Source organism: Aptenodytes forsteri, unplaced genomic scaffold (genome assembly GCF_000699145.1).
Source record: "Aptenodytes forsteri isolate BGI_AS27 unplaced genomic scaffold, ASM69914v1 Scaffold50, whole genome shotgun sequence".
NCBI lineage: Eukaryota > Metazoa > Chordata > Aves > Sphenisciformes > Spheniscidae > Aptenodytes > Aptenodytes forsteri.
Window position 1 is genome coordinate 2,105,672 of NW_008795126.1, and position 27,404 is coordinate 2,133,075.

A 27,404-nucleotide genomic window follows, 5' to 3' on the forward strand; every position below is an offset into this window, starting at 1 on the left:
CTCCCCCGGCGCGGCCGCCCGCCCGGCCGCCCCCATGGCCACCAAAATCGACAAGGAGGCGTGCAGGGAGGCGTACAACCTCGTCAGGGACGATGCCACCGAGGTGAACTGGTAGGTGGCCGCCGGCATCTCCCGGACAGGCACCGATGCTCTGTGATTCCCCTTCTCCTCGCCCCCCTCGCGAAAGGGCGGCTTTTATAGCCCTTATTCCCCTTCTCCTCTTCCCCCCTTCCTAAAGGATGTTTTTTTTACAATACGTTCTTCCCCGTCTCCTCTTTTCCTTTCCCACAAGGCTGACTGTTAAATATATTATTCTCCTTCCCTTTCCCCCATTCCAAAGGATGACTTTTAAATGTATTATTCCCCTTCTCTTTTCCCCTTCCCAAAGGGTGACTTTTAAATACAATGGTTCTACAATCGTCCCTGGAGACCAAGGGGTAGACTATGAAACCTTTAAAAGGAAGTGCACAGGTAAGCTCCGTCTCGATCGCTTTGGCACCTTACCGTGTTTGCTTGCACCTTACCCGATGCCTGGTGCAAGGGGGGAAAGGACGGGAGGAAACTTGGGTGAACTGGAATTAGTGCTGCTGCTGCTTCCCCGTCTTTGCCCTGTCCTGCATGATCGGGTTTCCAGCCGCCGCAGAGTGCAACTCGCTGAAGTCCATAGTCCAGCCGGTCCTTTGTCTCACCCTTAGACTTAAGGTCCTTCGGGCTTTTTCCCCCCCTTTGCACAGTTTTTCATTGCTTCTCGGTTATGAACAAGATAAAACGCTTGATTAGCAACGGTCTCCTTGTTTCAAAGCATTGCTGAAGAGCAAAGACGACTCAATTTTTGTGGCTAAAAAGATGCAGTCATACAGATCATTTTGCAATAGAATTCTTCTGTAAATTGTATTCATAGCGCTAAAGTAACTGCAGTTAGGCGGCTTGCTCGGATTTTTTAAGAACATGAAACCCGAGAAGAGAGTGGTTATGCCAAAGATCGGCTCAAACAATACAGCACTGAAAACAATCGTGTATGTGGCGTTGCACAACCGCAACAGTTGCGGCTGGGGGGTTTAAACTGGGAGGGGGTGTTTATTGTGTATTCATAGCTAAAGTAACTGCAGTTAGGCGGCTTGCTCGGATTTTTTAAGAACATGAAACCCGAGAAGAGAGTGGTTATGCCAAAGATCGGCTCAAACAATACAGCACTGAAAACAATCGTGTATGTGGCGTTGCACAACCGCAACAGTTGCGGCTGTAGGTTTAAACGTGGCAGTTGATTGTTTAACTGTCGGTTGTAGAACATTAACAGGAGAAACAAAGCCTGGGGAAAATGAAAATAAATTGAGGAATATTGAAACCCGAGAAGAGAGTGGTTATGCCAAAGATCGGCTCAAACAATACAGCACTGAAAACAATCGTGTATGTGGCGTTGCACAACCGCAACAGTTGCGGCTGTAGGTTTAAACGTGGCAGTTGATTGTTTAACTGTCGGTTGTAGAACATTAACAGGAGAAACAAAGCCTGGGGAAAATGAAAATAAATTGAGGAATATTTAACTTCATCCGATCTTAACTTTTGATGTGTTTTACAAAAGCGGGCTTTGATTTCTCTCAAAATAACGTAGAGGGGGAAATTGTACGGCTTTTCCTCCTATCTTGGCTGCTATTTAACAATGTCGCCAAGTGACACGAGATATGAAGCATTTGTAACTAATGCTGGACTATAACAAAGTCTTCCTCACTCATCTAGTTACTCTACAATCAAGTATTATGGTTAACCTGTATTTTTAGAATTACGTATGTGTACTGCGAAGGAATTGTGTATTGAGCAGTCTCTCCCTTCTCAAGGTGGGGCGAGTCCCGGAGGCACTGTACTCAGGGTCCCACAGCTATTGAAACGCCAGTCCCTGTCCAAATTGGTCTGTCAAGTCCTAGGGCTTGGCTGTGTTTTACTGAGTTGGAGGGGAGAACTTCCAGTAACTTAAACGAGGGCAGGACTGGTCTGATCAGTCAATAAATATCGCAGGAGGAAAATACGTTTTAGTCCTTGGAAAGCAGCCACTAAATCAAGGCGTTTTAGACTGCTCTGCTACGACATTTGCAGTGGGGTCTTACTAGGATTAACACAGCTACTTGTTTCCGGCTGTCCTCGAGACCTTTGCAGGGAAAATTCTCAAAACCAGAAAGGATCCTCTTGTAGTTGATGTCAGAAGAGCTCATGACTCTGTACTGCAAGAACTCCTTCCCACTCAACTCTTCTTAATGGGCAACATAAGGAAAAAAGCAATTACCTGGCATATGGGGAAACCCAGGGCTCGGCACTGCTGAAGTTCATGCCAACGTTATCTAAAGGGTTAGTAGTTTTCTTGGGAGGTCAACAGCTTCCGTATCTGAGTGCCATGTTCTCTGTCTCCTCTTGTGGCCGACATAACTCAGTGTCTCCAGCATCTCCAGACATCTGAAGCTTGCAGAGAAACCTTCCCCATTTATTTTCTCTCCTTGTTTTTAGAGAGGCCATCTCTTTTTTTGTCTGAACTGATTTTTAATGTTTTTTCTGGAATGGCACCCGCTCAAGAACAGTTCTCATCTTCCCTTCTGTAGCAAAGGGAATACTTTTATCCAGTGGCTAAGCAGGCAGAGGGGCTTTGGCAGAGAGCAGGCACGGGTTGGGCTGGGTAGGATGCCTATAACAACTAATGGAGGCACATACTGCACTTTGGAATATGGCCAGTTTTGTTTTCTTGCCATCATTTGCATGTGCCAAATCCTTATTTATAAACAGGGTATTAAAACAGACCAAGTTTAAGGAAACCTTGTTTTATACCAGCAAAGTGCCAAGCTGGCCCCAATACTGAAGCATTTTTACAGCAAACAGGAAATTTTGCATATTTTAGGCATAAGCACGGTAAGGGAAGAGTTAAATAAAGGGCATCTGTGGGGTAGACTGTGGCCTATCGTTAGCCTTTAATGTGGAGCTAAATCCCTTATCGCTGCTCCATTGCTCCCTTTCCCTCTTCCTCCTTTCCCTCTTCCTTTGCGTGCACCTGGTATGGGCTGCTCCTTGGCCAGCTCCGGGGGCAAGAGGTTGTCCTCAAACCTACCTCTGGAGCACAGCTGTCGGAGACTTCAAGAACTAGGCAAATTCAGGTACCGGGTTCTTGGCTAAGTGCTAGAAAGGATCTTCCTCCACCCACGAATTACGGTGCAGCAGTTGGGGAAACAAGAGATGCAAGTTTCAGTGCCTCCATCTGTGCAGCAACCCTTTGCCTGGACCACTAGACGTAGTCAGAAAACAAGGCTCGTGCCAGCAGTGAAGTTAGAGCTTTCCTTCCCATCTGGAAGAAAGGTGCCAAATGTTACTACGAAGTAGAGCTGGTTGGAATATTTCTACTGAAACAGCGTCAGTAAAAAAGAGTAGGAAGGGATGGGAAGAGCTGCTAAATATTACTCCTTCCCATTGCTACGTCTCTTCGCTCCTGGTCCACACCCCATCTCCTTCTACATTTTGCTGGAGGGGAGAAGAGCTACTATCAATGCAAACGGTTTTGGAAAATGTGATTAAAAGATTAAAAAAACTGGCATCAGAATAAACTTCCTTCCTTGTTTTGAATTCCTGTTTTGTGAAGAACACTGCCCTGAAAGCCACAAAGTGCTGCAGCTGCCTCTGGTAGAAGCTGAGCATAATTTGGTGGCTGAAGGTGAGAGCTGGAGCTGGAATTGAAAACCTTAGCGTGCAAAGGGTCACCAAGCCCCTCCGTCAGAGCTTGCTCTGTTCTACTTTCTGCACCATCTATTTCAGTGCCGCTCTGCGTGGCAAACATCTGTGTCCCCTGCTTTCTTTAATAACCATTCTTATTAAAAGCACCTTCAGCATGCGGTATGTATTGCTTCCCTCCAGGGCATTAAATTACAGAGTAGGCGGTGTCAGTGTGTGCTAATCCCTGTGGCTCTGAGACCAAGAAGGTCTTTTGTACCAGTTTGGAAGACATTGGTCTGTGGTGGATAGCCTGCCTTGTGCAACGACAGAGGTTAGGAAGGGCTGGAGGGGGTTGTTGGTAGCAGGGTTGTATTTTTGCTGTTTCTTCCCCCCATACAGAACCCTTTTCATGTAGACCATGGCCCAACCCGTTACTGATCCTGCAAACCTCCTCAGGGAACGAAAGTGGTTGAGGACAAAAGCGAAAGCAAGAAACTGAAATTGCTTCTTTTAATGGAAGTAGCAGTTCAAAAAGACCATGTTAGAAACTGGCTCTCCGGCAACGCTCTGTGGGCTGCCGTTGAAGGAACACACGACAGACCGAGATGCTGAGCTCCTGGGGCAGTGAGGCCCGTGCCCTGAGCCAGGAACTGCTGCTGCACCCGGTCTACCTTGTGCAGGTTTCATTACTCTCACTGCTCTACTCTCAGCTATGCACTGCACATCAGACCTACATGTTACATATCCCGGGGTGGAGGCTTTTTCTTCCTAAGCTCTTTACTAAGCTTTGTGTACTAGCAGAAAAGTTTAAGGAACTGCATAATCGAACTATCATCCTTTTCCCATCCCACTGTCTGGGGACAGCAATTGCCGCTCTTAAAGGAAGAAAACACGGTAAGAAAAGCTTCTTCAGTGCCCTTTTGTTCAGGGTCCCGGGATTATGCTGCAAACACAGCCTGAATCCTGGACTTTTCTGTATCAGTTGCTGTCATGCTGTTGCTGTCAAGGTCTGTGTCAGGCCACAAGATGACTCAAACACTTTGGCTGGGATGTAGTAGACTCTGCTTTAGTCTCAGGCAGTAGTCTTCTCTGTCCTCCAAGGACCAGCCTCGGATGTGTGAACACCTCTCCTCAGCCTATCCCAAAGTAAAGTCAAGGGGGTTAGTTTAAACCACTGGTACAGTAAAGTCCTTATATGATTAGGAGGTGGCCGCTGGTGGCACCTCCTCTTGCAGTCCTGCGTAATGACCAACGTACGTGACTGTATTGGCCTTTGACCCAAAGAGTCTGGAGACCAAAGCTGAGGACATTAATTGTGTCAGGGTCATTAAACACACGGTGTAGACACCCCCTGTGTCTTCTGGCTAAGGACTGTTTCGGTTGGGCTTAACAGCACAGATTACCTCTGCATTAAACAAGGACTTAATTCAAGGCTTTTGATCCATTTTACTTCACAGTTACAGCTCTTGCCTCTGCAGATGGCATGGATCCAGACGTAGCATTAATTCCGTGTTTAGTAGTACGTGCCATCAGTACACTTTTAAAAAAAACAGCTGAGTTGGTGGATTTGAAGCCAGAAACACAGATAAGAGTTGAAGGTTATTGTACGGAAGGATGTGAAGGCTCTTGGGGGTTGTTGTTGTTGTTTTTAATTTCAAGGTCTCATAGCTGGGCTGGTGATGCTGTTGCTGAGAAAGGTAGAATGACATACAACTGAGATACTGAACTATAAGTCCGGTTAAAAACATCCACGTAAACTTTTGTGTGTGTCAGTAATACCTGACTGCACTGGACAGCTTGCTTCAGTTTCTGTATTACAAAGCGGCAGAGCATTGCATTGTGTCTGTCTGTAGTATATTTTAATTTTTTTAAAGTGTGTATTCTGCCATTTAAGTAACGGAGAGGTCGGAAGACTGTGTTTCCCCCCCATGCCACATGTGAACAGTTGTTTTTCAATGCATCTCTGACAAAAGAAATAATGAGCCTTTTATTTGGAAAGCCCCAGTCCAGATAAATAATCGCAATGACAGCATGAAATGGGATAGTTATTTGCGTGTCTGAAAAGATGAAACCAAAACCACACTGTGCATTCAGCATAAGGAAGAACTGAAAATCTTTGGTCTCAAATAAATACACTATAAAATAATTTCTGGTTGACATAAAATATTAGGAAGAAAATAGAAATAGAATTGGCTCCTAAGACAAATGCAAACTCTTTTGGGCTTATGACAATTGTCCTATAAAGCCTGGCCTGCATATAAAATTTAGGAGCTAAGAGTTGAGAGATCACCAAGATTATGTTGCCACCTTAGGTTGTAGGAAAGATTTGTAAAAATGCACGAGGACGTATAATGAGATAGGTGCTTATCTGTATTTGGCTACATCTTAAGTTGCTAAAATGGGCTTTGTAAATCAGTCTCCTACTGCTTTCATTTTTCCTCTTTAATGTTCACCTTGCCTGCTTTCCCTTAAGATCTATTTAAAGGAAGACCTGGGGCCATGGGTGGCTTACAGGAATTTCACGCTGCCTTTGCAGCGTTTCCCGGCCCTTGTGCCCTCCCTGCTTGCTGTGAAAGTCCTGCTCTTGGGAGGGTCAGCCGAAATAGCATGTGTTCGACAGCGATCTCCTGGCTGCCAGCTAGAGCTGTGGCTTAGACTGTCCCTTGCAATGGACAGGAGGTTGTTCTAGGGAATATTCTCATTAATTTTTGTGGGAGTAACTCATTAGGTCGAGTTCTGCACTGAAATAGTAACTCCCTGCATTCAGTTTAGTTTTGTGATGCTTAATTAAAATAGCATGGCTGTGGGTCTGCATTTTACCATCCTGTGCTAGGCATAAGAGCAGGTAAAGAAGAGCGTTACATCTTTTGCATGCCCCTGGTTTTGGGGCCTGCCTGGCCCTTACTTCTGGCCAACTAATGCAACCGTTTCTTCCTTCAGGGAAGGGTACCAAAGACTAGCTGGATCCCCTGTTTCCTCCCACTCTGCTGTCCAGTATAGGACAGGAGAGAGACCAATGTCTGTCCCAGGACAGACCAATGCAGGACCACTGTCACTGGGGTAGCAGCAACTCATTCTGATGAAATGCTGCTGGTGGCTTCACTGGACCAGAGAAAGCTGGAGAAGTCAGTGTGGGGTCATCCTCCCCACGCACTTGCGTCCCGAGTACCCTGTACTCACGTCAGCCACCCCGGGTTACATGGGTAAGGTTGGTGCCCCTGCTACAGCACGCCCTGTGGTTATGGTCCTGAGGTCAAACATTTTGTATCAGATGACTTAACGAACGTGTCTGCATGGTGCGAGGCAGCATTGCATCAGAGAGATATGTGCTTCAACAGAGGGTTAAAGAGGGAAAACATAGTACCGTAAGAGGTAGGGAGGATTTTCTGTCTGCACTTCTAGCCACATGACTACAGGGGTGACTGAAGAGGTGGAAAATCGACAAATTAATCTAACATGAATCCAACTGAAACAAACAAAATGAATCCTTCATGAAACTTGTCCCCTGCCATCAGTAATTCATTGTTGGACAGAACACAGAAGCAGATCATTCCATCAGCTGCCTTGCTGTATGTGACCTTGATTTAACAGGCAGGTGAAGCTGGGTAGCAGTGGCCTTATCTTGGCATGTCTCTGGCTTGGCCATTCAGAGCCGTAAGACTAAGAACCATGAAGCTTTTGACAGCGTATTTCCTTCCTGCAGCTATTATCTTTTACTGATGAGTCAGTGCATTTTAATCTAATGGGGAATTTTTTAGTACAGTTGAACCAAAGGGCTTGAGTGGATGAAAAAGAGGAGAATACCATCAAGGAAATCTCTGCAGCTTGGCATCGAGCTTTGTTGACAGCCAAGGGCAGCTTAATCAGTATATTTGGAAAATCCTGCCTACTGATAAGTAAGGGGTTTGGAGAAAAATACTAAGTGATGCTCATTAAGGCATTCATTGTACTTTTCATTGTTTGTATAGCCCTATTGTCTTGCTGTACAATCGTAGTTAAAGGAGTAGTGATATTAGTAGGAATTAATGTTGTTAATTTCTGCTTTGTAACTTGTGAGATCTTCTCAAATAAAGCTGCTATTTCCACCTACCCAGATCTATTAGTTGCTTCTCTCTGCCCTGAAATTCATGGCTTAGTGACTAGGAAGGTGGTTGCATAGAGCTAGGCAGGATTTCTTCTTTCAGAGGAAATCTGCTGTCTCCCTATCACTTGTTAGGCTCCCCCCCACACCCAGCAATTCCTAAAACCACTATAAGTGGTTTTGTGTGAAAAGGGGTGGGGGGGATGTGAGGGGGGTGGATATTAATGCCTTGAGATTTCTAGGGGAGTTGGCACTGATGGAACTGATGACTTCCAGCAGAGCAAGGTGATCTGGTAGGGTAGAACCGCTTAACTGTGAAAGAGGAAATCTGGGAGTATAAAAGAACTTGTGTTTTGATCCCGTTATCATTCTGAACATGCTTCAGACTAACTGTGAAACTCAACCACTTCTGCTCAGGGATTTTGACCTGCAGTTGGAGGGGCACATAGCCAGGCTGAACTAGTGCTAAAAATCTCCACGTCTGTCCCTGTTGCCCTTTTTGGAAGAGATGTGTTAATTGCTAAGGGCTCCAATTCATATGCCCTCTTGGCTTTATCTGCAGCTGCTGAAATGCTCCTCAGCTGCTGCAGTTCACAGACTGGCACATCAACTTAAAGCATCACGTATTGGTAGTTTATATTAAATACACTGGACTGAAAACTGGCAGCTGAAGAGCCTGTTCTGCCTGCTGTGGGGATACAACCTCCATGGGGAGGTAGGAGGAGAAAGCACGCAGCTCGGGTGTAACCTTTCAAGCCCCCACAGGTAAACCTGCCCCAGGTAAATTCTGCCCAAGATAGTGACTCAGAGCCCCACAGCTAACCTCAGTTGCTCATTAAACTTACTGCGACTTAACGTGATGAAGTAAGAGGTGCTCATAGTCACTGAGCAGTAGGTGATCTAATAGATAAAAGCCCACGTGGAATTGCTGGGTTTGGCTCTCCTCGGTGCCACTGATCAAGCTGCTTTCGGACAGGAGGGGAAAGCACTCAAACTCTTCTGCTGAGAAGCAAATCCTGCTGCTGCCACTGATCTGTGGGCTCATGTCAAATTAAAGTTCATGCTGACAGATAAATTCCTTCAACCTCCTTTCTACGTTGCAATGAAAAAGCATTGCAGAAAAACGTGGAATTCTTCACATTCATTATATTTTTGCATTCTCTTTATTATAAAGGGGCATATTCCAAAGCAGTCTTCAGGATCTGTAACAGCCTTTGGTAGAAGGGGCAGGGGTGAAAAACCTACATACTCAAGGTGGAAAGTGATGGGTCCATGGGAAGGGCTGTGACACGGTTACAGTATAGTAGGAGCCAGGACTTGATGACATTAAAGCGCCTTCAGCGCTGTGTTCCCATAGGAACCACAGTACAATTCTTAGCAGAGCGTGGCCTCCTTTACTGTCAGATCTGGGAAAGCAAGGGGTTTTTTCATAGAACTGTTAATAGTAACGTTAGGGGATTTACTGTCTCTCTTCACCTTGGGTATTTCCTGGCTGTCGGTTCATTTATGGTTCTAATCAATCTTGGGAAGAGGATTTACTGTCAGAAACAGGAGTCTCTCTGTGCGTTTCTTGTACTTGCCAGTAATAGGGTATCTGAGAGAAGTTTTGTTTGCCTGCACTGTCAATACACGACTCTTATTCTCCTTCCAAAGGTCCATGTGGATTTTTCTTTTGAGTAAGATCTCTTTTTCTTTGTTTCAAATTCAAAATCTTTAAAGGAGTTTGTTTTAAACACTGTACTGGCTCACCCCCCCCTCCCCCCAAAAAACATTTTCCATTTTTCCCCAGTAGTCTTCTGTCAGTGACAAAAAAGTACATAGAGAACAAAACAGGGAGAGCATAGGTGGGTTTTTTCCAGACTTAAAAACTTCTTACCTTTTATCTAGGGGAAGTTGTCTTTACTCACACTTTGGCAAAACAAAGTGTTAAAGAAGCTCTGAGATCTGTCAGCTTTCAGAGAAAATCCCACTTTTTTGCATTGATTTCTAGCAGCTTATTTTCTGAGGATGAGCAATTTCAAGGTGCTTCTCCCCTATCCCCGGAGCTCCTGGGGCTGTCCTGACTGTTCATGGAGCACGCTGTAATGGATCCAAGGATGGGGATGTTGGCAAACGTTACTCCACCTGGAGCCTGTGTTTTCACCTGGCAGTAGTCAAGACAGCAAATAACTATAAAACATGTTGAACTGGTCACAACAAGCGTAACCAGGATTAACATGATTCTTTACAAACAGCAAGTTTGTTCTTCTATTTTGAGTCAACTCATTTCATTTAAAAGGTCTTGAGTGACCTATAACAGATGAAGTAGCTATGATTAGGTATATTCCACGATTGCACAACTGTCCATCTGCTCTGCTTTTCTGCACAATCCTGGTTGAAGGCTCCAGTATCACGCATGCCACCGAGGCTGGGGATATGAGTGGATGGTATCGCATGCTTTCTAAGAGCCTGTGGTCATGAAGGCGTCCAACTGCCTTGGTTGATGAGTCACCCTGCAATGAAGGAACGAACTCTTCGAGACAAGGAGTTTACAAGGTTTTTACACATGTGGCCAGACTAAATAACTCGTCTGGTGTGATATAGCAGAAACCAGCTGTGAAACAAAGATCAGAACAGTTTTAAAATCCAAGGCCTTTGGAAGGAGTAGAAAAGCACATCTGGGGAAGTAATTGCAGATTTTTCTTTTGCTCCTTCTTCTCCCCTCCTTGTAAACTCATACCACAAGTGAGCCAGAAATGTTGCTGAAGGGAAGGAAAGGATCAGATTTGCACAGTGGCCAGTTTCTGGGTATATGTTATAAAATGTGACCCTAATCCTGCTATCCTGTAAGAAAGAGATGCTGGGAAATCACTTTCTTCCCTGCTTGACCAGTGACCTGCAGATGAATGATCTGGCTGAGTGTAGCTGGGGTTGGCTCTGTGCTCCTGAGCTGCCTGTTGACTGTATTTTAGCCATTTCCAAACTCACTAGCAGCACACCAATGTGGTGTAGGGTGGGCGGCACAGCCAGATTCCTCCCAGTAACTCAGAACACCCCAGGAAAGTCAGACCTAACACTGGCAAAGTGCACCTTGCAAGTGAAGGGCATGTGAGCAGAGCCCCTGTATTGCCCTGCTAATCCAGAATGATGCTGTTGTAACACAGGATCAGTGCCTTGACTTGGTCTTTAAGTGGAGAGCAATAGTCTCACCCTGGAAAATGGCAAGGCAAGGATGTTTCTGTTTTCAATCACTTTACCCTTGTTGCTTTGTCTCTCCAGATGATGTTCGATTGTTCGGCTTTGTCCGATTCACCACCGGCGATGCCATGAGCAAGCGAGTCAAGTTTGCCCTCATCACTTGGATTGGAGAGGATGTCAGTGGCCTGCAGAGAGCCAAAACTGGGACCGACAAGACTCTGGTCAAAGAAGTAGTACAGGTAACCTCTTCCTTCTGCTTCTAACCACCAGTTCTCATCGCTTTTAGCTCTAAAAACACCAGCAGGAGGTAAGAGAGGGGGAAGGATCGGATCATCCTTCAACTTAGTAGTTAATCCTTTAAAAAGAAGATGGTTTCCTACTGCCTGTCTTCCTACTAGGAAGACTTAACATCTGCCCTTTGAGCACTCAGGCATAAAGAAGCACATCTGAGCTTAAGGCTGTCTTAAGTATCTCATGAAGAGGGAATACATGCACTCCCCTCCTTGTCACCATTAAGATGTTTCCCATGTCCTTCCTTGATATGGAAATAACATAATACTGAATGGTAGAGAACAAGGCAGTTAAGTTAAGCAGGTAAAATTAAGCAACAAGTTAAGTTAAGCAGGTAAAATTAAACAGAAAACCCCACGCCCTTGTTTAAACTTTTCTCTTGAGGCCTTTTGTCTCAGCACAATGAATTCGTGGACCTAATCAACTAAAGTCTGAAGTCCCTATCAGTACCAATTAACTAACAGCTCTTAATAGCTAACTAGATTTGTATAGTCTTCTGTTTGGCTTTGGGCGTATCAGGGAAAAAGAGAACTGTGCTTAGTACACACCTTGGAAAGGCTTCACTTGAATTTTCCTGCCCCAGCTGAGCTTATCATTTAACTCTGTCAAGGCCTCCCAGGGCACTCTGAGCTGGGCTCACTCTGTTGGGCTCCAAGCTCAGTCCAAGCGAGTGAAAACAAGCAACAGCCGCGAGAGAAGTGAATTGTGGAAGGCTGCAAAGAACTGCTGCCAAAAAGCTGACTTTAAGGGAGACGATGCTAACGTTTAGCATGTTTTCTCTGAAGAATTGTTTAAAGCAAGACTAGCTCTTTCAACTAAACCTAGGGCCAGCTCTCCAATGCCTGAGAAATGGTCTTTCGCACGCGCTTGGAGAACAGGCTCACCATTGAAACAATCTCCCTCAGTAACTGTGTTCTTGCCTATGTAAAGAAATCTCCCAATAGGACAATATGAAGGATGAGAATGAAGTCCTCCTCAATTCATTGGTAGTTTGTATGATACAGAAGATTATATTTAGATAAGAAGCATGAAGAATATAATAAATTCATATCCTTTCAGAAGATAAGCACTGGTGCTAAATCTTTCAAAACGACAGCTACGCAGAGTGGTCCATTCTGAATAGAAACTTCTGTAATGACACCTGAGAGACAGGAAAGCAAATCTCTGTTCATGCAAAGCAGCTGAAACTGTGTAATTGTAGCAGAAGATGAAATTATAGAGTACTAATGAATGACTCATGTAAGAGTCACAAAGCCCAAGATTTTTTTAAAAATGTGTTTAGACAATTTATTCCTGTTGAGTTGAATAGCATTCCTGAATGCTGTTCTAAGATCTGTCCCTCAGGTCTGTTACATATAATTTGCAATTTCACTTGTTTCATCTTTGATTAGTAGTCTGTATGAGTTAATAATCTGGTGGAACATTAACCATTCTTGGCTGTTACTTAAAAGCTTTCACATTCCAATTAATCTGTACTGAAATATGAAAACAATACAACTTGTGCTTAATACACTTTTATTGAGCAACCATGTCTATAACCCACTGTCCTGGTTTCGGCTGGGACAGAGTTAATTTTCTTGCTAGTAGCTGGTACAGTGCTGTGTTTTGGATTTAGTATGAGAACACTGTTGATAACACACCGATGTTTTAGTTGTTGCTAAGCAGTGCTTACACTAGTCAAGGACTTTTCAGCTTCTCATGCCCTGCCAGCGAGAAGCTGGGAGGGGGCACAGCCAGGACAGCTGACCTCAACTGGCCAGAGGGCTATTCCATACCATACGACGTCATGCTCAGTACGTAAACTGGGGGAGTTGGCCGGCAGAGGGGTGACTGCTGCTCGGGAATTGGTTGGGCATCAGTCAGCAGGTGGTGAGCAACTGCATTGTGCATCACTTATTTTGTATATTCTTTTATCATTATTATTATTATTTCCACTTCCTTTTCTGTCCTATTAAACTGTCTTTATCTCAACCCACAAATTTGACTTTTTTTTTTTGATTCTCTCCCCCATCCCACTTGGGGGGAGTGAGCAAACGGCTGTGTGGTGTTTAACTGCCTGCCGGGTTAAACCGCAACACCCACCCACTCCAAAGCATTTCTGAATGTAATGTCAGTGGTGATCTCCTTTCCGTAAGACATTATCTTGACAACTCTTTTGAATAGTTCTACATGTGCAACTGAATCCCTCTGAGTGGGGTGGGATAAAAGCAGAACTATTTTCTTTTTTTTATGCATGTAACCTTGCAGATAATCTGTCAAAACAAAAGAGGACAAGAAAGTCCAACTGAAATTTAGTGGAGGGAATTTATCCCAGAGCTATTTCACTATTACTAGTTCTCTTGACCTTCAAGTACATCCCCAGTCACCCCACTGCTTCTGTTTTTTACAGAGATTATTTGAGATGTGAGTTATACATAGGAAAATACAGTTGGTTGTTTGCTGCAATGATAAACTACAAATCTGACTCAGTGTTGGTTCACCATTTGGAATAAGCAGTACCCTAAAGTGGGAATTATTTTCTTTACAAACCCTGAAGAGAATCTAGGCTATTGATGCAGTTTGGCTCTCTGCAGTTCTAGTTGCGTGCGTGGCCCATAGGTGCACTTACCCTGTGCGACATGGCTCTCCTTCCAAGGAAGTGTGGCACAAGGAGGCTTTTTGTACAGCAGATAACAGCATTGATTTTGTGATCTATAAAAGTGAGTGGTTGGGATTCTAGGACAACAGCTCTTCAGTCTGAGAAGCCCTCAGTAAAACTTGAAGGGCTCTCACTATCTTGTAATTTTTTGCAAAAGCTAACTGTGGCTCTTTATTTAAGACCAAAGCTCCAGTGTGAGGGGAGGCCTGCTATATATTCTCTGCTACGTTGTAGATGCACTGATGAGCTACGGTTGAGCTCTGCTCAAAGCTGAACAAACGCCAATAAACGTTCTTCCGCTGAGACACTCAAAGTGAAAGACAGTCAGCTTGAATACCGCCTAGCAAGCAAAACCCACCACGTTGCATCTGTAGAATAGAGAGTGTTCACACATGGTGATTATTAACGGTGGCCTAGAAGCACCTGCCATAAGGAAAACATAAGGGACATTAACCGTTGAAGAGTAGATTATGGGCCTGTGAACAAAAGGATGAAATACCATAAAGCAAGGAGAGGAACTGGGTTGCCCTCGCTTTTGTATTCCTCCCTTGGAAGGGGGAGCAGGTGCTGTGAAGTCTATAGGGAGGTGGCTTGGGAAGCAGTGCTGATAGTCATCGGAGGAGGTTGCCAGAAAATCTCTCAGGAAGAAAGGACAATTGATTTTTAGCTGTAATAACTGTAAAATTACAGGGATGGTGCACTCATCTGGTGCAAATAGCCATAGTTCTCCTGATCTGCACTAGCTGAGAATCAGGTCTTTTTGCTTATTTGGGACTATCCTTATTACCTCTTTAATGTTGTTGGAAAATGGGGTTTGCATTTATTGTATTTATTTTGGATTGTAGAAAAATGCATTTTGCATTTAAGGAACATTCAGTAGCTTTGTTTCACAGCCATTTATTTTCCATCCTTTCCTCTTTACCTCAGCTGGAAATCTTGGATCAAGCCTGTGACCTGGTCCAAGTGGTTCAGCTGAGAGCAGGTTAGAAGTAAGGCCAGGAAGGGGAACAAGTATTTATCTATATCTTCTTAAGGGTGTAGCTAAGTACTAATGTGTGGAGACTTTCCTGTGTAAATGGAGACATGGAGTAAGGTGATGCAGTACCCCATCTTTTCTCTACTGAGCTTCTGTCTACGCCAAGGACAGACCTAGGGGTGGGGGGTAGTAGCACACAACATCCCGTGCTCTGCAGACCGTTGCTTAAGATGTTTGGGAGTTCATTTCTGGGGTACAGTCTAAACCTAGATCTCGAATGATCTAAACTTAACAGCTGGGGAGCTTTATGAAACAGTAAGCCAGGATGACTTAAACTACAAGGCTGCATCTATTTTGTCATCAGCAGTAGTGTGTCTTACCTTGTGCACGTGGGTGAACTGGCAGATGCTTACAGTGAGCCACACATGCAGCAGACCCCACAGCATTTGTGTCCTCTGCAGTTTGATCACAGTCATGCCAAGGTTGTACCCAGCTGCCAGTAGACACCAGCTGAACGGAAAGGCTTTGGGCATATTTTCTACTTGGCTAAAAAGCAGATCATCCAAAGCTGGTCTTAAACTTATATTTCACGTCCCTGGCAGTAAGGATGGTTCTGCCTTTTACCTCCTTTATATGCACAAGCATTCAGCCTTAGTACAAATCCATCCAGGAGACTCGCTGTGCTCTGAGGGCCATTGTTTTGACCTGTTTTATTCCAGAGGCCCAGGAGAAACAGGTCGGTCAGCTTAAGCCCAGAAATCAAGGCTATTGTAAGCTGCTTGTCATGGCTAGGAATGGCTGCCAGCATGAGGTTCAGTTCAGCCATAAAAATTCCTGCAAGGTGAAACCTGGCAGCTGTGGGTTTTAAGTAGAGGGGCGTCAGGCTTTCCAGTAAACAGCCCCGTTCACTTTGAGGAGAGGCAGAGGGATGATGTTACGGTGCTTTTCTTTGAGTAAGGACAAGCCCAGGCACAACGGTTGTGGGGCTGGAGTGGCAACTGGTGCTAAAGTGGTTCGGTTTTGATGTAAATGCCAAAGAACTGAAAACAGGACTTGGTTTCCCTCTGAGTCTTGCTTCCTCTCTGTCAAGTTGTTTGTCTTCATGACTGCATTTCCTACCAGGAGATTTTAACCCTTTATTAGGCAGCGTGGAGGTCTTTTTCCTGACGGGACTGAATTCCTCTGCAGGGCTGTCTCAGCAAAGGGACTCCCCAACCTTTGCCAGTTTGTCTCATTTTCCATGAATTTTGACTCTTCTCTGTTTTCTTCAGCACTCCTGCCCCCACAAAGTCATGTGCTCTATTATTTGCCTAAATCATATTCAGGGTAAAACAGCTCTGTTTCTGTGAGCAAATATTCATGGCATTTTATTCATTATTATTTTTGGTGAGGAATTTGACTGGCTTTAGTGATGTCAGCAAGTTTACTGAGTTCCTGCTTTGGAGCTCATGGCCAGATCATTTTTTGTTCAACTTTCTCTTTTCCTCTGGATTCCTCACTGCACTGATGCTGGTACCTCATGAGGGAGGACCCGCTTTCGGGGTTACTGTCCCTGGTCTTGGGACAGATACAACACATAGAACTCCATGTATGTGCATTAGGTTTCTCATGTTATTACAGTGCCCTAAACAGAAGATGGTTTAGTAGCTTTGTTAGAGGCAGTCAGAAAATCAAACTCATATGGTAACAGCTATGACACAGTGGCTTTGAGACAGTCTTTCCCAGGAGGGTGAGTGAGATCCTTCTGGGAAGGCAAACAGAATTGTTCTTTTTGACTGTTTTTCCTATTCTGGTTTACTGTAATGACCATACCAAATGGATACAGATTTACAAGAACCCCTAGTCCTAGTCTAGAGAAGGTGGTAACTTTATAAATAACTTCTTCAGGCCAGAATATGCAGTTTGTCATCACCCCACGTCTGACACACAGCCCTGTGACTTTTCCAGTGGGATGCAGCACAGATAGGAAGAATTTGCAGATCAGCTGAAATGTAGTTCCCATTGCTGAGATGTGTTTGCCAGAGGTTTGGGCTGGCTTCTCCCGGTGGCTGGAACTGGTCCATGTAAAAATCGGCAAGGAGTAAATTTGAAGAGAGGGTTTTTGCTGATAGCTTGGATTCTGACAGCTGATCACAGGACCAGGTTTGGTGTAGCCAGAGTAGAGGGGAGGGCAGTGGTACTGTATTGCTATAGGCACTTGTCACTTCATAGCTCTCCTTGTACTCAGAGAAGCCCTGCTAGAACATACCTCTGCTGCAGCCATAGGACATATCCTTTCTTCCCCATGACCCCAGGTCTAGGACTCATACCATGCTGGAAAAGAAACATGGGAGATGTCATCTCCTCTGTACTGCATCTGACTGAAAATAAGTTGACCAGTGGATGGGAGTGGTGACTTTAAGCGCTGTGGAACTGAGGAGTTTGAACATCAGTGGAGGCTGCTGCAAGCCCCAATGTAAATAAAAACAGCAAGAAGCTGCTCAACTACCTGGCACCGTCCCTAGCTGCTAAGAACCCAAGTGTCTGTAGACGATACAAGGATTTTCCTTCTGGCTTCACGCCTACCCATGCTGGGATTTATAAGGGCCTCTGCAGACCTTTTTGGTACAGTATCTGCACCAGACAGATTTTCCCTTGGCCGGCTTAGGGAAATTTTATAGCCCCATATGCTAAACATTCAGGGCCTGGAATAGGAAGAAAATCTACTCCACCCTTTTTTTTTCCCCCATATAGTTGTCTGGAAGAGAAAGGCTGGACTGAGCTTGCTGTACAAATTTCATGCTTCGCAGGGAGAGATGCAGGCTCACTTTTTGCAACCTGACCTGCATGGTTGGAGCCCTTTCTCTCTGTAGTGTCGCGTGGAGGTTGACACAGGGGATTGGGTTGCAAAATTGTGACCCTCTGCTACTCAGGCACAAAGTGAAGCACGTGCTAGATAGGTGTATTGAAGAACCATGACTAAACCTTACTTTTTACATCGTGTTCAATGATTTGAGAGGCAAAGCAAAGAGTCTGTGGTCACTGTTGTGTCGTGAGAGTGATAAAGATAAATGGCATCATTGTTTTTGTTATCGGTAGGCTGCTGGTGACTCTGGGGTGAATACAAAGGCTAGAATTCACTTGCAGGGCTTGCTGCAGTTGTAAAAAGCTTGGGGATAGGGGGAGGAGAAGAGAAAAGGAAGTGGAGGATGTAAAATGAAGATGCATGTCAGCAAAGTGAGGGCCCAAGCATCAGAGTTACGCACTGTGCCTTAGGCGGCTATAACTTCTGCAATTCTCTTGAAAGGCATTAGGTATCGGTATGTGTGAGAGAAGAGAAAGCAGGATCTTTCCCCACCCCAGCCTCTTAAGGGCAGAAAGAAAATCTGGTGGCAGAGCAGAAATCTGGCTGAAGTCGGATGCCTGTTGGCATTGCTGTTAGCCACTTGAAGATAGGATTTTTCCTGGTGCTTTGCAGGAGCTGGTTTGCTATGATCGGTTACTTGTAATTGCAGATGACAGTCGTGCCAAATAAGGACCATTGCCTGGTCTAGCTAACATCAGACCCAATTAAATCAGTTGGGAGTAGTTTTACATTCTGGCAGTTTCAGTGGGGACAAGAAACTCTGGATAAGATGGCCCTCGGCTGAAAAGTGCTGCTGTTGATTGTGGGTGCCCAATCTCCTTATCTGAGAGCCGGAGTCCCTCCTGTCTTCCTGCCCTGATGACACAGGAGACAGTTTCAACTGCCTCTAAAATACTTACATGTCTCCCTTCACCTTATGATTTGCACCCTGAACAAAAGCTCAACCCCAGAGAGCTCAAACAGTGAATTCAGAGTGATGAGGGAGGCTATGGCTGAAGAAGGGTCAAGCAGAATATTGAAATCAGGAGCTCCAGGCAGCAAACTCACCGGAAGCATCTTCTCCCCTTGGGGCCAGGCTAGATGAGACATCGTGGTGGGTAAGAGCCGGTGTGAAGAACCAAAGAAGCCCCTGACAGCACCTGCCAGCAGAAAGGAATAAAGCAAAGAGTTATTAATAGCAGTGACCCAGATTGCACTCTGAGGGTAGAAATCTGGCACAAGAGGTGGCCCAGTCAGCTAATAGGATATTTAAGAGAGGCTGGGAACATAACCCATCTGGCCACTGCTAGGGGGAGATTGTTCAAACCTTGCAAGGTGTCTCGGTGGCATTGACATGAAATAGTGGCTGGTGCCCACAGATCACCACCCAGGAATCATCTGGATAACTGTCTAGTTGAGAAGACATTTGAGTAATTATAATTACTTTGTGGTACATGTAATTTAGTTCCCCTCTGTTCATGCATGAGTGCACTTGCAGTTTTAGTTTCAGAATCAGCTGGATTCTGCAGACTGGGCATTGGAGGAAGCCCTCCCCGCATTTATAAAATACACACACTTTTCATGGAATCCCTCTCAGAAATGGGCCTGCCTCAGTTCTCACTAAAGTCAGGGCAAAGAGCACTGAAGTCGAGTGGTCCTGGATAATCTGCTTCCTGAGTGGAGGAAAATTTGTTAAACCTGTTAGCACGTAGAAAAGAAATTGAAAGGGCTCAGCTCAAAAATCATGTAGGTAGCACACCTCAGTGAGCATCAAATAGTTGAAAATCATTTGTTTGGTCTCAGCAAGAGCTGAGCTTTGCAGAGATCTCACATGGGAAATCTGGAAGTAGGACAGTCTTGGACACTTGTGAGCATGACCAAATCCGATGTTTTGGGCAGTTTGCCTCTTCATTTCCCATCTCAAAAAACGGATTTTTTTCTCTAAATAAACAAGTTCTTTCCCATTTTCCCTGAACTCTGCTAAGACATGGATGAGTGCCCATAATGTCTGTCTGTCCTTACACTAGAATAGCCGACCATTGAAGCGTGGAGCAAAACGGTGCTGTGAAGCAGTTGTAATTTCTTAGGACTTTGTCCAGCTGATGATAAACTAAAGCAGAGCAGACAAGGCTTCTCATAGCTGCTATAAGCTTCCTCCCCCGCCTAAGCAACTCTTCGGTAGTGAGGATTTCCTACAGTGTGAAACAGGATCAGCCGCAGCCTGGGAGACTGGCGTGGGGGAGGGAGCTGTTTTGCTCTCCCTTCCATTTCTTCCACTGCATGAAAGAGGTGCTGAGGCTCTTTCAAGCTGAATCCTTCTCCACCCCCTCCTTTACCCGACTCTGATCCCAAACTGAGACCCTTGAGATGCTGCCAAATAAAGAGCTCTCCCATGGCTTGGAGTCTGAAACCAATTAGAAACCCCCCTCCATGGTTGTGCCAGGGCTGTTCCAGTGCCAGGGAGACCCGGACGAGATGACTGCTGCTCTCTCAAAGCTTCGCCTCATTCTCCCAGGCAGCCTCTGTCACCTTTCGGGGAGCTCACTGCCCAGGGAGCCAGGCATTGCAGCTTTCCTGAGACATTGCAGCAGGGCTGTTGGGATTTTAATTCTTTTTTTTTGTCGTCAGTTTGTCTCTGGCCCTGCAGAGTGCAATGAATGCTTGCGTTTTTCATGCTAAAACCTCTGTGGGTTGGGGGGGAAGGGAAAGACACATGCAGTGTTTTCAGCTGTGGTTAGGAAGGGAAGGAAAATGCTAAAGCAAGAAGCAAATGTGCATGTTTGCTGAAATACCTGTGCACACACATGCATGCCACCCTTGCTACAAGGCAGGAGGGACAGTCCCCCCAAAAGGAACAAATCCCTGACTGTAGTGACGCTGCTGTGACAAGTGCCCTAAAGGCACCGTGGGTTCCCGTTCACAGCGATCTGTTCTGAGAAAGGTTTGCTCTGTTCACAGCCTCACATCACAGCATGCTGCCTAGGGCTTGCCCAGCTCCCATAAGTTGCGGAGAGCATTCAAGCAGCTAGATAGCTGCCCTGCAGTACACAAGTGTATTAATAAAGCGTGTCCTTAAAGGTCACTTTGGATCATTAGACCACAGAGCATAGTGGAGCCTATTAACAAAACCAGCAGCCTGTCTAGTACAGTATCTTTGTTTTGGCCATGATGTGTAGTAGATAATTGAGAGGACGAGTCAGTAAATCTATTGAAGTAGATTTACTTGCTCTTGGTACCATCTGCATGTTGCTCAACCTTTAATCGAAGGACCCTCCCATCAGCTGGTGGGGTACGGTGCTGTAGTGTACTGTAGTGTAGCGCTGTTCTCCTTGTTTTGGGAGAACGGCTCCTAAAAAGGACCAGGGCACAGGCAGGATTAGTGACTTGCCGAAGATTATGCTGAGGGTCTGTGGCAGTTAGAAGGTCAACAATTTTGGGCTTTTTAGTTTCATACTACTTAGGAAACTTGACCTAAAATAGACTGTGCATTTATCACTAGGAAGAGTTGTTGCATAGGGCATAATTTGGTCTTGCAGCCAGTGACTGTAGAAGTAGAAACATAAAATTTCTCCAGGTTAAGTCTTGGGTTTTACCATCACTAGTCTTCTGTCTCATCCACAGCTTTCTATTTATCATACCTACCACAGCAGATAAGGGTATACAGCTCATACAGCCATGGAAGCTGGATAACGCTTCTTTATTCAGGTACTTGGACAAGTATCCCTTTTTTAACAGGCTTTTTCTTTATCTCTTGTAGAACTTTGCCAAAGAATTTGTGATCAGTGACCACAAAGAGCTGGATGAGGATTACATCAAGAACGAGCTGAAGAAAGCAGGGGGGGCTAATTATGATGCACAGACTGAGTAAACGCGTGAACCTCCTGGCACCGTCACCTGGATCTCAAAGGGAGGGGAAAGGCACAACAAACTAACACAACTGAGAGATGAGGCAACTGAAATCCCCAGCTTTCTGTGTGTGCACCTAAGAACTCCCTTCCTTTGCATACAGCGGACTTTTATTTTCCATTCCATCTCATGAAACATCCCTCTCTGGGGTTCTGGGTTTTCCCCCCCCCCATTTTTTTACTCATAACTCTGTCCATGTTCTTGCGTCTGTGGAATTTAGGTTTGGCTCTGCTTTGGTCCTGTTCAGCATTGTGTTCGTAGAGGCTTGCCATTGTGTCCTTCTTCGTATGCATGCATGTCTGCGTGTTTTAGTTGGGCTCAACCTGGTCGCTGAGGGGAGAAAGTTTTGGGGGAGTTCTGAACATTGATTATTTTGATTTTTTTTTAAATTTGTTCTCTCCCATATTCTTGGGAATACAGTTTTTTGCTCAGGTCAACTTGAGTTGACTTCACTCAAACCTGGATTAAATTGTCTAAGCTTGAATGTCCAGCTAAGATGTTATCTAACAGCTTAAAAAACAAAGTGAACAAACAAAAAAAATCTTCAACTCTTAATAAATGGGAATAAATTTGCCTTAAACATTGCTTGACAGTTGCTATGCTATGTGCTGCATCTCTACCCCTCCCTCTTAAAAATAAGATCCAACATGATCCGAATGTGGAGGTTTTGTTGTTTTTTGGAGGTATCATGGCACAGTAAAATGAGGGGCTTAGAAATGTCTGGACACTTGTTCACTATTTTGTGTACATTGGTCTCTGGGTTTGTATTTGACTTTCCTAACGCTGGGGCTCAGGAGGTGAAACTGAAATGCATAGATTTTCTTTTTAAATGATGTCTGCAAAAATAGCAGCCGCGGAATCCTAGCAGCCTTCTCTGCCCATGTCCCCCCTGTTTTTTTGCAGTTAAACACAACATCTTCAGTTATTTGGGGCCTTTAGGCAGTGAACCATCCTGCAGCAGTGACCGAGGGATGGAGCAGGGCAGCTCTGTCCTGGTCGGGATGAAACATGCAACAGCAGAGGCTCAGAGATAACCTGGGCACAGTTTGCTTGGTACCAAACTGTTTGTTTGGGGGGCTTCTTTGTATGGCTTTTTTTTTCCATCAAAGGTAACGGTCCCCAGAATTATGTGTAGGGGGAAACTGTGTTGTACTGGGGCTTGGGAGTCAGCGCTATAAACCCATTACAGAAATAAATGTTTTTCAAGAACAGTTCTCAGCGACTCTGTTGTTCTTTTACCTTCCCTGCAACAACAAGCCTATATTTAGGAGGTCTCTTAATCCTGGGTGTAAGGCTCTTGCAATCTTGGGGCTATTAGGAGAATTAAACACTGGCTTAAATGTAAAATGATCTCAGTGCCTGCAGCCCTTGTCTGCTCATCTCTGCTCTGAAAGGCAGAGGTGACCACAGTGCATCTGACACACTTTCTGTTCAGCAGCTTTACATCCAAATTTCCAGCGCCAAAATGCCAAGTGGGAATTGTAATTAGGTCAAAGAGAATTTCACACCCACGTAAAATAAACGCGGAGAGGTCAGGAACAGATTTGGGAGCAAGAACGACACTTTCAGAGTGAAGTTTTGCAGCTTCCTGCACAGGGTTACATGGGGCATTACAATTCTGGACTGAACTTACTAAAACTTGCCCTGAAAGAAGGGAAATGGTTATTTTTTACAGGACTGACAGTAGGGACAGGCATAACTAACGGAAAGGAGCTTTGCAGAGAGCTTGCGATGCTCTGAGGCTTTGCCTTACCGGTTCAGTGACCACGATAAACTTTTATTTGACAGCTTGTGGGGTACTGAGACAACAGTCTCGGTCTGGTCTTGAAGCCTGGCAGCAGTATCGCAAGAAATTCATCAGCACCAGCTGTGGTGTGGGGTTTGACGCACTGCTCAAGAAAGAGCTCAGCACAGAGGCAAAACAGCTTCCTCAGCCGCTCAAAGGCATCTCAGCAAGCCAAAGCAGAGCACTTGCGCTGCCTTTGGCGAGCTCCCTCCAGGGATGGAGGAAGCGAAGGCATCACCCTGGCCTCTTCGGTTGCTTTGTTGTCCTCAGTCAGCATATGCCTCCCACAGAGTATTTTTCTAAAGACTTTCTAAATCTTTTCTAAGTATTTGTCTCCTCCAGGTAACTTCTCCAGGTGTGTCAGTTCCGTGCCCTCTTTGACAGCCGCTGTTGGGGCCCAGTGCCCTGCATCTGGGGCTGACTCACCAGCAGCAGCTGGATGGGCTGGGAGGGGCGACACACGGCTTGTCCCTCCCTTGGATTTTCTCCTGACTGCTGCAGTGGTTTGAAGTGGGACTCCAAAGTACTCATACAAGATAACCATCCCATTTGCCCTTAGTCCAGTTTGCAGAACATACAAGATCCCGTATTCCCTCTTTGAATCGCCTCTGTAGTGTACTGGCAGATGTGGTCCCATTTTGACCACAGGAATATCAAGCTTGCAGTCACTAGTACAGCAATTGCATGAGCAACGTTAGATACACATGAGAAAAATGAGGAAGTGAAGGAATTACTCACTTGTGATAAGACATCAGGATAAATCCTAATGGAAAAAATTAGCCTAATGAATGATACTAATAACAGAGAATTAGTGGGGTTTTGTTTTGTTTCCAACCTCAATTTCATCTTCTCAGGCAGGCTACCTTGCGATACCATCTCGCTAACGCTCTGAAGAACTTAATGGACAAAAAAACAGGATGAGATGTACAAAAGCATTCCTGCTGGTCTGTCTCTGGCCTCACTGGAGTGCAGCTGGGTCAGTTCTGAAAAACCCACCAGGGAGTTCTTGTTTGTACAGTCCTGTTCCTCCAACAGCACTGCAACAGCCAAGTTAATCAAGTCCATGCTTGTCGAACCCTCAGTCAAATATAAGATTATCTTTGTCACAAAGAATGTCTTGGAAACACACCCAGCCCCAATCCCAGCCCCAGCCCAGGGGGCTGATGAATGTACATCCCAGGTGGCTGTGTTTGGGACAAAATGTGTTTCAAGGATTCAGCGCTTCCCTCCCTCTCTACTCATCACTCCTGTAAGAGTAATCTGAATTAGACATTAAATGGCTTTGTTTTTAAAATGTTGATTATACTTCAGCATTACCGAAAATTCCATTTTCCTCAAGAGAGTGACTTTATTGGTATTATGTCAAACCCTTATGTTTGTAATAGGAGCAGCTCAGCTAGTCACAGGGGCTATACGCACCTAAAACTTCTCTCTGGGGTCTGCTGTTGCTTGGCTGGAAAAGTATTTACCCCACAGTGTTTGCAAGCATTATCCTTCCTTGCTAATAATTAAGGATGCAAGAAACAACTGACAAAAATTGAGCAGAAGAAAGACTGGGACATGAAGAGTAAAAGCGTAAGACCAATTATTCGTGGTGCATTTGGGATCTCACGCTTGGCATATCACAATAACGCAACATAAATTGGAAACTGTCTCTATTTTAAGACTCCAGGCCTCCTCAGTATCATCCTTCGCAGCACATTAGTGTAGCTGAATGTCTGCAAGTGGCCGATGCTTGGATCAGATATATTAGGGACTCTATTACAGATTCTATTTTGCACCCGGAGTGGTGGAGACAAAGAAGGAATTAAGAATACCTATTTTTTCTGTAATACTTCTCATCAGGAGGTCTCGGAGTGTTTCAGAAAGAGTAGTATAAACCAGACCGTACTGTCGTTCTGGAGCACAATACCCTTGTTTAGGAAAAGGCCTTTTACCATGGAATTGAAGCAGAAATAGCAGCCCATGTGTTACAGGGCCCCACAGCCCAGCCTGGGGAGTCAGCCTCTTCATATGTGCATTCCTCACCTTACCAGAGCAATACGGATAACGCTCCATCCTGGGATTTATGCTAATGACCATGAGACATGGGGTTTCTTTTTCATTTTTAATGTATTTTTTATATAGTCAGGTGCCCTGTTTTGTGTCCATTTAGTATTCAAAGCCTGGTTTTGCCTTATCAGCCCTTTCATCAGGCTTTAAAGACCTGCTGCCGCACAAAGGCTTGTGGGCTGCCTTACAGGAGCCTGCGGTGTCCCTCGCGCCCCAGCTCAGTGGGGGCTTTGCCGTATGTCGGGGCTCCGGGCTGGGGAGGCTCTGCTCTGCCCCCAACAAAGCGAGGGAGGGTGTGAGCGGCGGTGACAGCATGCTGGGGGCTGCGTCTGGCAAGGAACAGATTGAAACAGTTCAACGGCTGCTTTATATTTGGCACAGCCAAAGGATTTTCTATTCCTCCACATTACAAGCGCAGCAGATACAAGGCAGCATCCACTTTTAACAGGGAGGGAGCAACAGAGCTGAGCGAAATATCCTCCAAAATCTTCTTGGTTAATACAGAGAGTCAGACACAGCAGATTACTTCATTTTAGCAAGCTTTTATGCAGTGCAGTCAGATGGTGCTAAGGGATGGGGTGAACGCATGACCCCCCAGGAGATGTTTAGGAGGCCGTGGTAGCCATCAGGGAGAAAAAGGCTCAGTACTCAGAGGCGAAGTCGTGGTCTGAGCATGGGAGACAGCAAGGCTGCTCTGAGTCATAGCAGGCTGCAACACGTGAACGGCAAATTCTCAGTCCGAGGAGTAGGTGGGCCTTTGCAGAATAGAAAATAGCTGAACCAGGCAGCCCTGGCCGCACGGACCAGCCCATGGAAACTGCCGGCGTGCTCTGCATGTGTTTTTATAGACTGCTGTTCCAAAGAGTGCATAATGCCAGATTACTGCCTGGTGTTAAGTAGGCTCTGCTGTACGGACCCCTGGGGTGATCTAATCTCTCCAGCTTGAATTGTTGCAGTTATTTAGCAACAAGGCACCGGAGGAGCTGCAGAGAGGGGTGAAGGGGAGATGCAAGATATTTTGTGCATTACGGTATGAGTCTAGCTCAGTTCAGTGCTCCACAACACAGCACAAAAAGGGACATTGTTTAATCGCCGTCAATACATGAGCTATAAGCTCTGTTCCAGGCGTGACGACAGCAGCTCATTTTCTTGCCTCGTCCCCGGCGGACGCGCTTCCGCTTACTCCTGGCACTGCACCTCTTAGGGACGTGGTGGTGCTTGGGTGGGGGCCGAAAGCAGGGAACGGGGGCATCTCTCACAGATTACCCCACGCTGGAACCGTGGGCTTGTGGAAGTGGAATATAGCTCTTACTGAGCCATGAAGCGAGACCTCCTCTGCCCCCAAATCTTACACTTTTGGGACCTCTCTGGTGTATAATGGGGGCAATGTGTTAATGCAGGCCTCATCTAAGGCTTGGCTTTATGGCCCAACGAGGTAAAACACTGAAAGAGATGGTTTAATTGCAGCATGCATTCCCACTGCATATTGCTTAGTGGGAATGAGTGCAATGAACTGCATATTGCTTAGTGGGAATGAGTGCAATAAAAGACCATTCACAGCCCACTTGGGCCTTAATCCCTGGAGAGGTACAGTCTTTCCTAGTGTGATTTGCACCTATGCTGGCAATCCCATCTGCTCAAAACATGGTCTCTTCAGCTTTCACAGAGATCTGTTTCTGGCCTAGAGTAGCCCACTTTGCTCATCTTATGGCAACTGATTGATTTGTGTAAGTTTATCAGGGCTGGGAAACAAAAAGAAACCTTCCAAGATATTTCACCCTTCTCCCTCCCTCCCCCATCAAAATGTCCAATAAGGTTTTTCATTAACCTTAAGACACCTTCAGAATGAAAGCGCATTTCCATGTAAATGCAGCTGAAGGGGAACAAACGGCATCTGTTCTGCAAATATTAAATGAATAGACTTATCTCCTTTATCACGATTAGCCACATTTCTACCTTGTAATTTTGGCCTATCACTCAACAGAAACT

At 45.3% G+C, this 27,404-nt stretch overlaps 1 protein-coding gene across 1 annotated transcript; it reads left to right on the forward strand.

Moving 5' to 3' along the window:
- Positions 1 to 15: 15 nt before the first annotated feature.
- COTL1 (coactosin like F-actin binding protein 1) lies at positions 16 to 22,791 on the forward strand. The gene is made up of 4 exons (XM_009277288.2): positions 16 to 111; positions 389 to 471; positions 11,024 to 11,181; positions 21,429 to 22,791. Exons 1-4 carry the CDS (start codon positions 35 to 37, stop codon positions 21,537 to 21,539), a joined length of 429 nt encoding a protein of 142 aa, XP_009275563.1. The 5' UTR covers positions 16 to 34; the 3' UTR covers positions 21,540 to 22,791.
- Positions 22,792 to 27,404: the final 4,613 nt, after the last annotated feature.